This window comes from Macrotis lagotis, chromosome 1 (genome assembly GCF_037893015.1).
Source record: "Macrotis lagotis isolate mMagLag1 chromosome 1, bilby.v1.9.chrom.fasta, whole genome shotgun sequence".
Taxonomy (NCBI): domain Eukaryota; kingdom Metazoa; phylum Chordata; class Mammalia; order Peramelemorphia; family Peramelidae; genus Macrotis; species Macrotis lagotis.
In genome coordinates this window covers 355093718-355109838 of record NC_133658.1, presented here as the reverse complement: position 1 = coordinate 355109838, position 16121 = coordinate 355093718, and the positions used below count along the sequence as shown (strand labels likewise).

The 16121-nt window shown below is 44.2% G+C and overlaps 2 protein-coding genes across 3 annotated transcripts in view; one reads left to right on the top strand and one right to left on the bottom strand.

The window, feature by feature from the left end:
- The window catches only part of MTCL2 (microtubule crosslinking factor 2), a 124524-nt gene extending 112799 nt beyond the window's left edge, over positions 1–11725 (bottom strand). For both annotated transcript variants that reach the window (XM_074212009.1, XM_074212008.1), the window contains exon 1: positions 11618–11725. The gene's annotated coding sequence lies outside the window, so the exon portion shown is untranslated. The remainder of the gene's footprint in view (positions 1–11617) is intronic.
- A 1382-nt stretch (positions 11726–13107) lies between these two features.
- TLDC2 (TBC/LysM-associated domain containing 2) overlaps positions 13108–16121 on the top strand; it is a 34173-nt gene continuing 31159 nt past the window's right edge. Inside the window, exon 1 of the mRNA XM_074202134.1 lies at positions 13108–13122. Within this exon, the coding sequence (XP_074058235.1) occupies positions 13108–13122 (15 nt within the window). The remainder of the gene's footprint in view (positions 13123–16121) is intronic.

Genomic DNA, 16121 nt, shown 5'->3' with positions numbered 1-16121 from the left:
AGAAGGGGAAAATTTTAGGGAGCCAGAACCAAAATATTATGGGGGAAAATCACTAACAATTGGAACTGAGAAAAGGAGACTTACATGTCCATCCCATTGCTAGGCCTTAGGGAGAAAAATGATTACATTGTAAATTCCTTATGTTGTAAGGTCCAACACATGGTAGGCACTTAATAAATGTTTATTGGTTTGTAAAAAGAAAGGTCACATATACATTCAGAATATTCATAGTAGCACTTTGTGTTTATGTGTATGTTTTAGCAATGAACTAGCAACTAAATAAATCACCAGCAATTGGAGACTGACTAAAAGAAATGTCAGTACACAAATATAATGGAGTATTATATTAAGAAGCATGGGAAGACTTATATGAACTAATGCCCAATGAAGCAATCAGAACCAGAAATACATTTTACTTGAAAATAAAAAGAAAAAAAACAAAGCTTGAATGCTATATAATCATCCTAACTGCAGAGATGAGATGAGAAAATGTATCTCCCCCTTTCTTTGCAGAGATGGGGGACTATGGCTGTATATACAGTAGGTTTCATTTGATGAGTCTGGTTAGTTTTTCCCCCACCCCCTCTTTCTTTTTTATTCTTTGTTACCAGGGTTGGTTTGCAGAATAGCAGAGAAGGGTGGATTATTCACTAAAAAGTGTGAAGTAAAAGCAAAATAGAAATAAAAAATAGAAACAAAAAAAACTGGAGCTGTCTAAAAATGGAATGGGCTATTTCAAATGTTAGATAGATACCCTTCATTCATTTCCTGTACAGGAGACTATTGTAGAATGGATTCACATTCAGGACCAGGCTGACCTAGAGCCCTGGAGTCTTTCTGACTCTGAGATTCTGAGATCTGTGAATCTTTACTCTTTCCACTAAATTACCCTGCCATAGTCTCCAAATCTGAGGAGCTACCTTGAATCTCATCAAGTGGGAACCATCCTCGAATACCCCCAAACACCAGCCTCATCCTGAGGAGGAATCTTCAATCTCCAGTTCATTCTGCCCTTGTATGTAACATCAGAACAAAAAAAAGTTGGGGGGAGGGAGGATGAGTCAGCTACTGGAAACAGAACTGGACTTGGAATCAAAGGTCCAGGTCAAATGTATGACTTTGGGTAAATCATTTCATTTTCACTGGGCTTCAGTTTTCACAAGAGTAAAAGACAGGGGGCAGCAAGGTAGCACAGTGGACAGAGCACTGGCCTTGGGGTCAGGAGGACCTGAGTTCAAATCCAGTCTCAGATGATTAATACTCACTTAGCTATGTGACTTTGGGCAAGTTGCTTAACCCCATTGCCTAGCAAAAATAATAATTAAAAAAAGAATAAAAGACAAATGTAATGGACTAAAAGTGCTGGATGGTCTAAGGAGAACCTCACCCCTCTTCCCTGATCATATATATATATATATATATATATATATATATATGTATATATATATTATATGCTTACTTAGCTGTGTGGCCTCAGGCAAGTCATATTGCACTATAAATTAAGAACTTTAATATTTACACTGTGATGGTGGAGGTGGGACTACATTTCAGAAATTTCCAGCTTCATTGGAATGGAAGTCAAGAGTCCTGGGTTCCAGTCCCCCAATCAGCTCTGGACTTCATTGCTCTTTTAGGCAAAATGAAGAGGTTGAACTAAATAATTTCTACAACATCTGTATACTATGATCTAAGGTCTTAAGCCTCAGTCATCAATTCAAAGGTAAACTTAAAGCCTAGGAAATAAGGATATCCCTGGACTGTCAGGATCAAGATCATGAAGACAAAGCTAATAGCCCTACCCCAATTTCTAGTCCTAAATTCAGTTTATTGAACCAACTGAAATCCCAACATCCCACATTCTTCCCTCTTTCCCCCCTCTCCAGGCAGGGACCTTATCTGGACCAGAAAAAAGCTGGCAAGCAAGATTACAGGGCTCAACAGGAAAAGCTAGGAAGATTAGAAGGGAACTACTGGGCAGAGGTTGTATTTAAAGTATGGGCAGGGCAGTTCAGATCAATTCCATTTCTGGCAAATTGGACCCAGAACTGGAATAGCTGGCCCCAAGCCTGGTCAGCCCCTAGAGCAAGGAAATACAGACTCTTACCCCCCAGGGAACGAGAATGGATCCCCTCCCTTTTCTCTCCCTCCTTCCAAGTTGCCCTGGTGGCCTCCCACAGAAGTGAACCCTCAGCTTCAACCAGCCAAAAGCTATTGCTATCCTTTCCCACCAGTCACAAGGAAGGAAGGGACAGAAAACAGGAGGGGGTTGTTGACATTAGACCCAGAGAGAGACCCAAGGACTTTCTATGCCCTTCTTCTTGTGCTCAATTGTGTCTTGCCTCTCTTTCTGCATTTATCATGCATGTCTTTGTGTGTTCGTGTGCCAGGCATGTCTCCGTGTGACTCTTTAATTGTACACGTGTTTATATATACATATCTCACTGTGAAGTAATAGTCACTCACACTGCTGTTGTGACTGGAGACTTACCTTCAAAGTGTTTTCCATACAACTCCCTATGGTAGGAGGTTAAAGAAACTGAAGCTCAGAAAAGGAAGGTGATTTGCCCAACATCCCACAACTAGTCAGAATAGAAATTTCCTGAGTATAAATCTAATGCTCTTTCCACTCATTCCATGTCCTTTGAGTTACATATAATATATGTCTTTGCATGCATGTAGGATCTCTGCAGGCACACCTTCGACCCTGCGTGTGACCAGTAGGTCTCCGTGCAGTAGGCAAGTCTATTATGTATATTGTGTTTGTCTCTAAGCCCTTACAATCTGTGTGGGTCACATGTCTTTCTATATGTGTCCTGTTTCCATGTATGCCTCTACATGGATTCATATGTTCACTCCCACCTGTGTGGAGAGCCTGGTGTTGGGAATCAGGGTGGGGGTAATCTGGGGAGGGGATTGCTGCTTTCCATCTGTTAAGATCTGTGGTGACCCTGGATCTTTGTTCTGGTTGGCAGAGGGGCTGGGGAAGAGAAGGAGGGAATACAGAGGTGAAGAGGAAGAAGAGAAACCCTCGTGCTTTGTTCATCTTCCCCTCTCAACTCAGCTGCTGCAGATCCTGTATCACGATTTCCATCTAGCCCGAGCAGGGGCTCTACCCCCCGCCCCTTCCCCTGCCCCCCTTCTCCTTATGAGGACAACAGTGCTGCTTTGGGACTCGTAAAGACGCAGGCTCCAACCCTAACAATGGTACTCTCTCTGAAAGCAACTGGCAGAGAAGCCAGAGAGGAGGGTGGGGGAGGTTTTGTTTTTATTTTTTTTCCAGAGGGAATCAAAGCCAGAGAAACGGCTGGGGGTTTTCTCTGGCAGCTGTGAGCCTGGGCTGACCTCAGTGAGATCACTCTAACCCTCCCCCAACTGCTCCCAGAGGCTGGAGAGGGAGGGAGAGAGGGAAGCAGGAATCTTCCTCGGTGACCACATTCTGTTTGGGAGGGGCTTAGACCCACCAACTCAAGTTCCCTAATTCAATCCTAGAGTCAAGGAAACACAGCAAGGGGGTGGGGTGAGGGAGGGGGTGTGCAGGACCCAGACTAAAGAAATTTCCTCTCTCTCTTCTGCGCCCCCCCCCCCATACTAGTGATCTAATTCCTATTCAGCCTCTTCATCCATCTCCAAATAGACAAATAGAGTCACCAAATTTCAGAGCTGGAAGGGATCTCCTACACCAATCAATCCCAAACCTTCCCTGTCAATCAGATCCCTCACAAAGATTCCCTAAGCCTTGAAAACCTTCAATAATGAGTTGGCATGATTAAAAGTCAGAGAATTTGTGTCAAATCCAAGCTCTGCTGTTTACAGGGTGATCTCCGGCGAGTCCCTTCTTGAGCTTCTTTCTATATCAATAAAAGAGGAAGCCTAGAGTAGATGAACTCTTAAGTTCTCTTCATTTATACCCAGTTGCAGGGTTTTTTTTTTTTGGTGTCATGGACCCTTTTGGAAACCTGGATTCCCTCTTAGAATCAGGATTTTAAAGGCATAAAATAAGATTTGGAGAGTTTTTTAAAAATGTAATAAAATAGTTGTCAGAAACAAATATGTGACATATATACATACACACAAACATATTTTGTATATATATATATATTTTGTATATATATATATTTTGTATATATATAACATATACATATATATATGTATATGAAGTTCACAGACCCCAGATTAAGAATCCTTGAAACTTTTGATCTCCAGAAGCAACCTATTACATCATTTGGCAGAGAAAAGCAGTAACAAGTGGTCAAGATAAAATTCTTATAGATTGATAGAAAAATAAAAGATCTTATAGTCCAAACCTCTTTTATGGATGAGTAAAACCAAGGGATGTTAGGTTTCTTGCCCAAAGTTATACAGAATCTATCAAAGGTGAAATCTGAACCTTGGTCTTTTAACTTCAGAATCACTAATCTCTCCACTGCATCATTCTACTTCCTGTATGAAGCTGAATCTGCCTCTCTGGAACTTCCACCTCATAGCTCCTAGTTATGGCCCTCTGGGGCCAAACAGAACAACTCTAATCACTTTTCCCTAACTATCTTTCAGATGCTTGAAAACACATTCTTACCTCTGCTAAAATGTTTTGAGGCTAAACATCTATTCTTGAGTCATTAAAAGCTGCATGTTATCTTCTTCACTCTAGGTTCCATGTAGAACTTGCAGTCTCTTCTCAGGCAATTTTCAAATTGTTGTTGTTGTTTTGCAGGGCAGTGGGGTCAAGTGACTTGCCCAGTTAAGTAAGTATTAAGTGTCTGTGGCTGGATTTGAACTCAGGTCCTCCTGACTCCAGGGCCGGTGCTCTGTTCACTGCACCACCTAGCTGCCCCAATTTTTCAAATTATGACCTTTCTAGGGAAATTTCTTGATATTTTTCTTCCCCAAACCTTACTCATTGGTGTTATTCTATCCTTCCTCCTTGGGAGGCTGCAGGTTACAGTGGAAAGCCTACTGAATTTGGAATAAGAGGATCTGCATCTGAATCTCAGCTCTATAATCATATAACTAATAGCTTCAACGAGCATTTTGATTGGGGTGGTCATAAAAGAGCTTTCTGAGGGAGGTGGAACCTCGAAGGGACCTGAATTGCCAGAGAAGGATAGAAGATTTTTCCAGAGAGAGGAATTTTGGAAAGAAAATATTAGAGTAAAGGTTCTCAGCTTGGGATCTGAGAATTTGAAGAAATATATCTTGATAAGTACTTCAAGAGAATTGGTATCCTTTGTAATCCTATGCATTTTATTTTATACATCTGCAAACATTTTGAAAAGTCTATGTTTTAACAGATTGCCAAATGGGTACATATATGAAATTCCCCATACATGAAAAAATAAGAACCCTTAGGAGGAATAAGTCCTGTTTGGAGCCAAAAAAGTAAAGGGATTTGAAGGACTGAAGACACTGAAAAATGGGAACCTCCTTTAAAAAGCTGTGGGGGGGCCCTTTGAGCAAAAAGGTGGCCTGACAAAATCAAAGTTGTGAATCAAGAGTGGGACTGGTGCAGGGAGAGTGATTTAGAAGCCACAATAAAATTCATCCTATACTGCATGTTTCTAGGAAAAGGTGCTTGTGACAATGGTTTCTTTCTAAAGATCTAGCTGTTCACATTTCTATATTCACTCATTCACAAGGTTTTCAACAAATTCCTATCTTGAAAGCTGATCTGACTTTTACAATCTGAGTCAATCCTGGTGTGGTAAGGTGAAAAGAGCCCTGAATCAGAGTTGCAGCCTTGGAATTTGAATCCTGGTTTTCCTAGTTACTTCATGAGGAACCTGGGCCAAGTCACTGCACACTAATTCCTCAAGGTCCTCAGGTTCCCTCCATCGGGAAAATAAGGGAGGTTAGACTACTGTCTTGAGGTCTCTTCTGGTCCTGGATCTATTATTCTCAACAGCCTTCAGAACAGCTTCATATGGATAATTCTCCCAATTCCAATCAACTTCAACATAACCAAAGTCAAGTTTATTATCTTTTCCCCTAAAAATGGATCCTTCCTCTATAGTCAGCAACAGCACTATTTGACCAGTCTCAAGCACAAAAACTATGTTTGAAATCTTGGACTTCCACGTTTTCTTCTTCCTTCTCACCATAAGCAATCAGCAACCAAATCTTGTTGGCTCTACTTTACAGCATCAGTAGAAACCTTTTCTTTCTCTCTAGTCCCTCTGTCAGTACTCTCATACAGGCCCCAACTACCATTTACCTATATTATAGCCATAACTCCATAACAGTTCTCTTCCTACTAAGCCAATACTCCTATATCCTGCAAAAGTAAACATAGATCTGGTTCATATACTCAAATATCTTCAATGACTACATTTAGTCTACTGAGTAAGAGTTTAAATATCTTAGATTGTCATTCAAAGCCCTCCAAATCTATCACATATTATGTAACTATTCATTCATTACCTAATTGCACTGCTCTACTCCCCAATCTTATCCAAACGCATCTACATGCTCTCTTGCCTCAGTGCCTTTTTTCACATTGTTCCCTTATATCTGGAATTCCATTTCTATGCTTCATCATCTGTTGAAATGCAAACCACCTTTTACAGCCCAAATCAAAGGCCACTTCCTCCAGGAAACTTTCCACGATGTCCCCCAAATGCAAAAAAAAAATACTTTGAATGCACTACTTTAATATATATATATATATATATATATATATATAATATAACATTTTACATTATATAATGTAACATTTTGCATTATAATTATTTATGTTTGAATCCTTAGGGTGGATGAGTCACCTGATGGATAGAGAACCTATCTTGGAATCAGGAAGATTCATCTTTGTGAATTCAAATCTGACCTATGTCACCCTGAGTAAGTCACTTCATTCTGTTTGCCTCAGTTTTCTCATCTGTAAAATGAGCTGAAGAAGGAAATGGCAAACCACTCCAGTACCTTTGCCAAGAAAACCCCAAGAGGATTTCAGGACTGAAATGATTCAACAGCAACAACACGTTTGAATCTAGTTCTCTTACTAATTGGTAAACTCTAGGATTATAGATTTAATGAGAGATGACATAAATGTACAGTTGAAGCTATAGGAATGAATAAATAAACAAGAGAGAGGATATAGAGAGAATAGAAAAGAATGTGGAAGACTGACAGAACCTTGGGGCATGCTCATTGACCCAGACTTCCTTTTCCTAGCAGCCTTCAGAAAAGGGGGAAAAGAGGATCATCTCACCACACTCTCTCTCTACTTCTGGGTTCTTCCTCCAAGCCTCTGCTTCAATTTCCCCATTGTCCAGATGAGGAAACTGAAGCCCAAGAAGCAACATGATTTGCTCACAATCATATAACTAATAGGAGGCAGAGCTGAGATTCAGATGCAGATCCTCTTATTCCAAATTCAGTAGGCTTTCCACTGTAACCTGCAGCCTCCCAAGGAGGAAGGATAGAATAACACCAATGAGTAAGGTTTGGGGAAGAAAAATATCAAGAAATTTCCCTAGAAAGGTCATAATTTGAAAAATTGGGGCAGCTAGGTGGTGCAGTGAACAGAGCACCGGCCCTGGAGTCAGGAGGACCTGAGTTCAAATCCAGCCACAGACACTTAATACTTACTTAACTGGGCAAGTCACTTGACCCCACTGCCCTGCAAAACAACAACAACAATTTGAAAATTGCCTGAGAAGAGACTGCAAGTTCTACATGGAACCTAGAGTGAAGAAGATCTGAGTTCAAATCTGACCTTGAGCCATGTGACCCTGGGCAAGTCACTTAAACCTGTTTTTCTCAGTTTCATCATCTATAAATCAACTCCAATATCTTTGGCAAGAAGATGGGATCACATGACTGAAATAGCCTCGACAATAATACCAAAAGTCCTTATGCATTATCTCAATTGCCTGAATATGGTTCTGGGAGTGAGATACCTAAAGAGATCATGAACCTAGACTCCAAATAGATGGAATGTTTATCCAACTAGAAAGAATTTACTGAAAGATAACATCCCTGAGTAGTTTTTCCTCTACTGTTTAAGTATACAAGCAGACTTAGAAGTTCACATTAGGTAGTTCATTTATAAAAAAGTCTCATTTTTTCATTGTTGCAAAATTTAATTATCAGTATCAAATTCACTGCATTCCCTCCAGGTAAGGCAGGTTCCATTCATAAACTTTATTCCTGAAGATAGTAACCATGTAGTGGAAAGAGGCCCAGGATGGTAGTTGAGAGAAGTAGTTTTGAGTCATGGCTCTGTCCACTCATTCACTGTGGCCTCAAATAAGTCATTATTTTCTTTTTTGAACTTCAGTATTGGACTTAAGATAAGGAGACCTGGACTAGATCAGAGATTTAGAGCTACAAACAACCTCAAAGGCCAACTAATCCAAATCACCTTCTCTCCCCCTCCCCCAGTCCAATCTTGCAGATGGGGAAACTGAGGTTTCGAATGGTTAGGCTATTTACCCTAAATCACAAAGACAATAAACAGCACAGTTAGAATTCAAATCCAGGTCTTCTGGCTCCAAATTCAATGCACTATTTACTTCAACATGGCATTTACCCAATATTCTTCAGGTCCACTTAAGTCATAGATCATTATCCAGACAGTATGATATAATGGGGAAAGTTAATTTTAAAATCCAGGATCAAGTGACTCTGGTACTTATTTGCCCAGTGCCAGAAGGAGAAATGACTAATTTTTCAGAGCCTCAGTTTTTCCTTCTGTATAATGGTCATGATAATAACTGCATCCCACAGAGCTTTTTTGAGGAAAGTACTGTCAACTTTTTAAGTCTTATATCTTAAGACATGATTAAGTCACTTCCCTTTGGGGACTTTGGCTGAACACAATGCTAGAAGAATCTAAGATTCTTCTAACAATCTATGAATCTGCTATCTGAACTTCAAGTCAGTTAGGCCTGAGCAAAAATCTATAATAAAAAGAGTTATAAAACTCTTGCCTGGGTCATCAAGAGCTTTCTTTCCAGGGACAAGGCTTTCAGGTATCTATAGAGATTAGAAAAATGCCTCAATCCCTTTCAGCTCTGGGAGGCTGGTTTTATTCACTCCAAATTGAGTCAAATGCCAAGAAAGACCTGTTTTCAGCTGTTGCTCTTCTAAAACATCACCCTTCCCCCTCATCCCCTCCACTCCAATCTACTGGGCTGTGGCTAGTTTCCAAATACAATTTCAGTCAGATATTGATTTTCTCCAATCATCCATGTCCTCAGTAATATCCTTCTTTCAAGTCAGGACCATCAATGGAAATATGCTGCAGCCTGTACCATAAATTATCTGCAACTTGGAAGTTTGGATATTTCTAGATTCCGAAAGACATTTATTGGGGGGGGGGGAATGGGTTTCAGTGCTAGGGAACAGCTGGGAGTTGTTGAAAGCACCACTCAGTTTACTAAGTGCAACCCAGTCTACTCTTCCTTCTATTCAATTCTGAGCCCAACTCATCATCAAACACCAATGCCTGCCCTGGGAGATGGGTGGAAAAACACAGTGAGAATAAGAAACACCGGATGGATCACCAGATACCACCGCTACATGTAAAATTACCTAGGAGAAGGGCTAGAAATACATTGGATAGGGGCAACTAGGTGGCAAAGTGGATGGAGCACTGGCCCTGGAGTCAGGAGTACCTGAGTTCAAATCTGGCCTCAGACACTTAATAATTAACTAGCTGTGTGGCCTTGGGCAAGCCATGTAACCCCATTGCCTTGCCAAAACTAAAAAAAAAAATACATTGGATAGAACCTCTGTGATTCAACATGGACAAAAAGTAAAGGATGGCATGTATGAATTAGAACATGCATGGAAGAAGCATCCATGTACATTTTACATGCAATCACAGGTACACAAAAGTACCCAAATTCTGATTTCATCATAGAATGACCACTATGGTTTTATGTATTTAACTGGTTCATTTCCCTACCATTAGCAAACTTATTCCTATGCCAATGAGAACTTGGTTCATTCTCTTCTGGCTTTCCATCATCAGTGGGGAGGAAGGGGGAGAAGTCCCCTATTTGGGAGGCCAACCCCCAAGAAGGCATTTCTCTGTTGAAATAGTACTTCCTAGCCCACTGTCTGAGACAACTTCAGACAAGTTTTAGTACCAGAAGAGGAAATTCAAATTTGCAAAAGCTTCCCTTTTAAATTTAAGGGGAAATAAATGATTCACCAGTGAATCTGGCTTATTCTCACATGTTTCCTTGGTGAGTGTAAGGAGCAAAGAAGGAACAGTGTCGTAGGATCATAGAAATCTCAAGAGCTGGAAAGCCATGGAGATCACTTGCCCAGTCCCTTCATTTTACAGATGAGGACACTGAGGCATCAACTTGCTCAGTATCACTGAGAATGTAAACAGCAGAGCCAGGATTCAGACCTGGGTCTTTTGCTTCCAAATTGAATTCTTTGCCACTATGACAATCTAAACAGCAAATAGGAGATGAAGTAAAAAAAAAAAAACAAATAAAAATCCCCCAGTATTCAATCTTCATGATCCAGTGAAGATCCTGCCTTGAAAGAGGCCTTTTCAAGCCTCTATGTTCTCTCTAAGGCTGTGCAGCCGTTAGACTGAACGGAAGTTGGACAGGGAGATGTTCCAAAATATCAGGCTTTCAAAACTGGACACGCCCAAAGATCCCAAAGACAGGATTGGCCTGCCATCCTGGGGCATTGTGCAAAAACTGTCTCTAAATCTAGGCATCATAGGTTAGGTCCTTTCCTCCCAACCTGTCCTGCTCTGTCCAGCTCCTGGCCATTACATAGGACAGATTGTGACTGTTCTCTTGGATGGAGTTCCTCCCCCCCCTCCACCTCCCCACCTCCTTCCACTACACATATACAGGGCCCAGTTTTCATAAACACAAGAGAAATAGCCACTGTTGTCATGCCAACCACATCCTGAAAAGGAAAGCCACTAGAGAACCTTTTCTGCCAACAGTTGTGGAAGGGACAGACAGTTCTGGGATCACTCAGCTCAGCTGATGTGACCCTTACCCCTCACACACTCCCATCTCCCACCTGCCAGAAGTTACTCAACTGGAGTCAAATGATTGAAGTTGAGTCTTCTCCAAAGGTCTCAACATCAGCCAAAAGCTACTTGCAAGACTGAAATCCCTCCCTTCTCAGCTTCTTTCTCTGTCTTCTTTGCCTTTGCAGAAGCAGGACTGGGACATCCCCATGAGGGCAAACTTCACAAGAAGGTACCCCTTTGCCGTGATATCTGCAACAGTGTCATCTGCAACAGTGTCATCCGCCCCAGGACGGGACAAAGCTGCAGATGCCCGCTGGGACTTGAAAAGAAATTAAGACTCTGAAGCTCTCCTTTAATGAACTTAAGGGAGGGATAAGTGATCCATTCTAGGGGCTTTAAACAGGGAGGGTCCTCCGAGAGCTTGGGGTTCTGGTTCCAGTAACCCCATACTGAGGTCTCCAAGATTCCAAGCTGAAGTCCCCCCTGCCCGCACATGAGAGGTCTCCAGCGAGGTCCTGGCGCGTCACGTCGGGGGTCTTCACGAAGCCCGGGGCGTCTCCACCTCGGAGACCCGGCGCGCCCCAATGGATGCCCAAGACTCTAACTCGGCCCCACTGTGGGGCGCTCCCCGACTCCCCCCCTCCTGTGCCCGCGCCCCGGCCCTACCTTGAGGTAGTCGTTCTCGGAGCGCAGCTCCTCCAGCTCCCGCACCCAGCCGTCGGGGCCGCAGTCCAGGAGCTCCTCGGTGAGGTCGGAGAAGGCCAGCGAGGCGCTGAGGGGCAGGCGGCTGCTGCCCAGCGAGGCGGCCGACTGCTCGTCCGGGAGAGGCGAGGCTCCGGGGGAGGCGAGGCGGCCGGGCGGGCCCTGCAGGCGGCCCCCGGGCCCGGCCGGCCGCTCGGGCCCGCCCCCGCCGCCGGACTCGGTGTCGCTGCTCAGGGCCAGCTCCAGGGCCAGCAGCTTGTTCTCCTCGGACGCGCAGTCCGACGCCTCGGAGCTGCTGTCCGTGAGGCTCGGGGCCGGCGGCGGTGGCGGCGGCGGCGGGGCGCGCCCCGGGGGCTCGTCGCGCGGGCGCCCCTTAGCCTTGGCCCCGGCCCGGCCCGGCGCGCCCTTCCCCGCGCCCCGAGCGCCGCTCTGCGGGCCGCCGCGGCCTTTCTTATCGGCCCGGGCCGGCCCGGGCCCCGCCTTGGCAGACAGCGAGGCCGGAGAGCCCGGGGCGCCGCCGCCGCTCCGCCGGCTCTTGGCCAGGGACCAGCCGGGGACGTCCTTGGGTCTGGCGGGAGACGGGGCTCGGTTGAGCTTCTTCTTCTCCGGCAGCGGCGGCGGCGGCGGCGGCGGCGGCGGCGAGGGGGGCGCCCCGGAGGGCTCCGCCGCCTCCATGCTGCTTCGCCTCCCGCTCACCGAGCCGGGGCGCGGCGGCGGCCCCCCGCTTCCATGCCCGCCCCCCCTCCCGGGGCAGCCCCCGAGGCCCGGAGCCGCCGCCCCCCGGGCCGGGCTCTGAGCTGGCGGCTCCCGAGGCGCCCGCGGGGCCCGGAGGTGGGCGCTGCGCCCTGGGCGGCCGCTGCTGCCCGGGACCGGGGCTGCGGCTCGGAGCGGGGCTGCTGGCCACGCCGCGGCCGGACCTCTCCTCCTCCCCTCTCCTTCCTTCTCCTCCTCCTCCCCTGTCCTTCCTCCTCCTCCTCCTCCTCCTCTCCGCCCCGCCCGCGCAGCCCCGCGTCTCTCCGCCCCGCCGGCTCGGTGACGCGCGGGGTCCACGAACAATAGGCGGAGGGGGGCGGGCGCGGGGCCGGGGGACCACGGCGAATGCCGAGGCAACAGCGACCCCTTCGCCGTCCAGGCTGCCATCGGCAGCTCGCCTCTCCGAGTGGCGTGGCATGGCATGGCCCGGCCTGCCCGGCCCCTGTGCCCCGCTGGCACCGGGAGCCCCCGCCCCTAACCTCCCTAGGGGAGCGCCCAAGCCCCGGAGCGAGCCCTGGAGCTGTGTCCTGCACCCCGCTGCCGCGCTGGGGTCCTGCCAACGCATGGCACGGTCACTCTCCTTCCCCCTGCTGCTATTCCCTCTCCTCCCCCATCACCCCCAACCTTCCCATGCTCGACTGCCTGCACCCAGCTTCGGGATGCTCCTTAATATGGATTCTGTAAGGGTGCAGTCAGGAGTGATGCGGGCAGAGCCGGTAGCTAGGGTCACAGGACTACACAGGACATAAGATTAAAAAGCTTTAGAGAAGCATGTTTTTTTCCTAACCGTTAATGATTTTTCTAGTCCAAAGCCCTCATTTTGTGGGTGAAGAAATTCAGGCCCAGAGAAGGAAGTCGACTTGCCCAAGGTGACACGGGCAGTAAGGGCCAAAGCCCAGAGTGAACCATGCTGCTACAGAGCATGTATTATTAACATATCCTCTTTTCTTTCCTGCAAGAAGTTGGAAAGGGGAGGAAATTGTATGGTCCTGCCAACAAGTTAGCATAAAATCTTAGGAGGTCCGAGTGTCCTTAAAAATCATCATCTTGGGGCAGCAGAGAGCACTGGCCCTGGAGTCAGGAGGACCTGAGTTCAAATGTGATCTCAGACACTTGATACACACTAGCTATGTGACCTTAGGCAAGCCACTTAACCCCATTGCCTTGCAAAAACAAAAGTCATCATCTTGTCCTCATCATTTTGTCCACTTTCCTCTTTTTACATATATGGAAACTGAATGAGATTCAAGAGGTGAATGACTTGAGGCCACACAGAGTTATTGACTGACAATACCGGAGCTAGAACTCATATCCCATGACTCCCCTCTTCCTCATTCTGCTCTACTTCAGTTGGTCTCCATAACTAAAGAAAATCATGAAGAATTCCCACTCAGTTCTCATCAAAATGTTCTTAAAGCAAAGCTGGTAGATTCACATTCTCTGCTTATCTGGTTTCCTTTCCTTCCTTGAAAAGGTTACTTCTAATAACTTCTTCTAATACTTCTAATAAATATGGGGGAAATAACATTTAACTAACTCTTAATAGGTCATTTATAGTGTAACACTCTCCCTCCTCCAATATCATCACTTCCTCTCTAAAGTTTTCTTTAGTTATTTGAGCCAAAACTAATCTTTACTTAGTAGTTTTACCCACACTCTGATTATGTTTTCTATTATTCTCTAAAAAATTTATTTGGGTCTTGTCCCCCAATAATTGTATAATCTTCATAAGTGAGACATTTCCCCACTTACCTCCTTAAAAATCACCCTACATCCCAGAAAGTTTATAACAAATGTTTTCTAGCTTTCAGCTCATTTTTCCTTTCTTCTATTGGTTATTTTCTAAAATCTCTTCCTGGCACTTGTTCCTTCCTGCAAACATGAGAGTTTGATAAAGTATGTGTTTGGGGTGGGGGGTGTGGGGGGGGAAGCAATGTCCAAGACTGGGAATGAGAAGACTGATGTTTTATTGCTAACTTTATCATTGACTCAAAATGGTACCTTGGGGAGGATATTTCCCGTTTTCTGGAAGCTCAAGCTAGCTATATGATCTTAATCTTTCTTTGCCTTGGTTTCCTCAACTCTAAAATGAAGATAACAATATCTCTCGAGAGGTATGAGGATCAAAGTAAAGCACCTTGCAAACTTTAAAATGATATTTTAAATGATTTAAAATAATTTAAAATATTAATCTATAAAAATTCTAATCAACAAGTATTTGTTTCAAGCCAGGCAATGTGTTGGATTTTCAAAATGAAATAATCCCTTCCCTCAAGAAGCTTATCGTCTATCAGGAGAAACAAGAATATATGCATATAAGCATGCATAATATATATATATATATATATATATATATACACAATATATAGTTATTGGTGGGGTGACACAATCAGCTTCCCAAATAGGAAGCTAAAGACAAAGAAAAACTCCCTATATTACAAAATATTCATAACAGTATTTTTTTTTTGTAGTAGCAAAAAGCTGGAGGAAAATTGGATGTCTGTTGATTTGGGGCCATAGAGCTGAATAAATTGTACCATATGAATTGCATAAAAAACAAATTTAAAAAATTTAGACAATATTTGCATAAAATCAATGTTGAGGGTTGGCTAAGTGGTGCAGTAGATAGAGCACCGGCCCTGGAGTCAGGAGTACCTGAGTTCAGATCCAGCCTCAGACACTTAATAGTGTGGCCTTGGGTAAGCCACTTAACCCCATTTACCTTGCAAAAACCTAAAACAAAAAGCAAACAAAAAAATAAAATCAATGTTGAGCTCAGTTAGCAAAACCAGGAGAAAATACTATAATGATGTAATAAATAAGAAAATGAAACTAAATAAAGGTTGAATATCATAACTGTAATGACCAGTTATTTCTGAAGAGGAAGAATTGTATCCCCCTTCTCCTTTAGTTTTTTTTTTTGGTTTGTTTCTTTTTTAGGTTTTTTCAAGGCAAATGGAGTTAAGTGGCTTGCCCAAAGCCACACAGCTAGGTAATTATTAAGTGTCTGAAGCCGGATTTGAACCCAGGTACTCCTGACTCCAGGGACGGTGCTCTATCCACTGCACCACCTAGCCACCCCTCCCTTCTCCTTTTGGTAGGCATGTAGAGACCCTTGACATTCATTGTAGAGGTAGTCCCTATGTGGGTTAGTTCTAAATGTTTTTCTTTGTTTCCTGGTCATCTTCTAGCTTTGCTGAGGTCCACTCTCCATAATTGTCTCAGAGTTGTTTCTCCAGCTCTGGGGTCATGTTCACCTGACTGTCTAGCCACTAAACGCTCTGTACTATACTCCTGTCATCTTCTAGCTGTTCAATTTGAGAGTGTCATATTCTTTTTCCACATCTTGGGGGAAGAACAATAATTAACACTAACATTCCTGGGAAGGGTATCTTAATCACTCCAATGACTCCATGTCCAATGACTCCATTCCTGTGACCTTCAGACCAAAATACATTCCATTCATGACCACTATTCCCTTAAATATGTTATCTTCTTATTAGATATAAACTTCTGGAGGGCAGAAACTATCTTGTTTTGGGGGGTTGAATTCCTAGCCCTTAGCAAAGTACAGTCACATAGTAAGCACTTTTATAAATTTTTTTCATTCATTCATTCATTCTTTCACTAGCAGGGCTCATGGTGGGGAAGGGGCAGTAAGGAAGAGGGAACTATATCTAGAAATGACTTAGATTTTTTTTTAAAAGACAATATT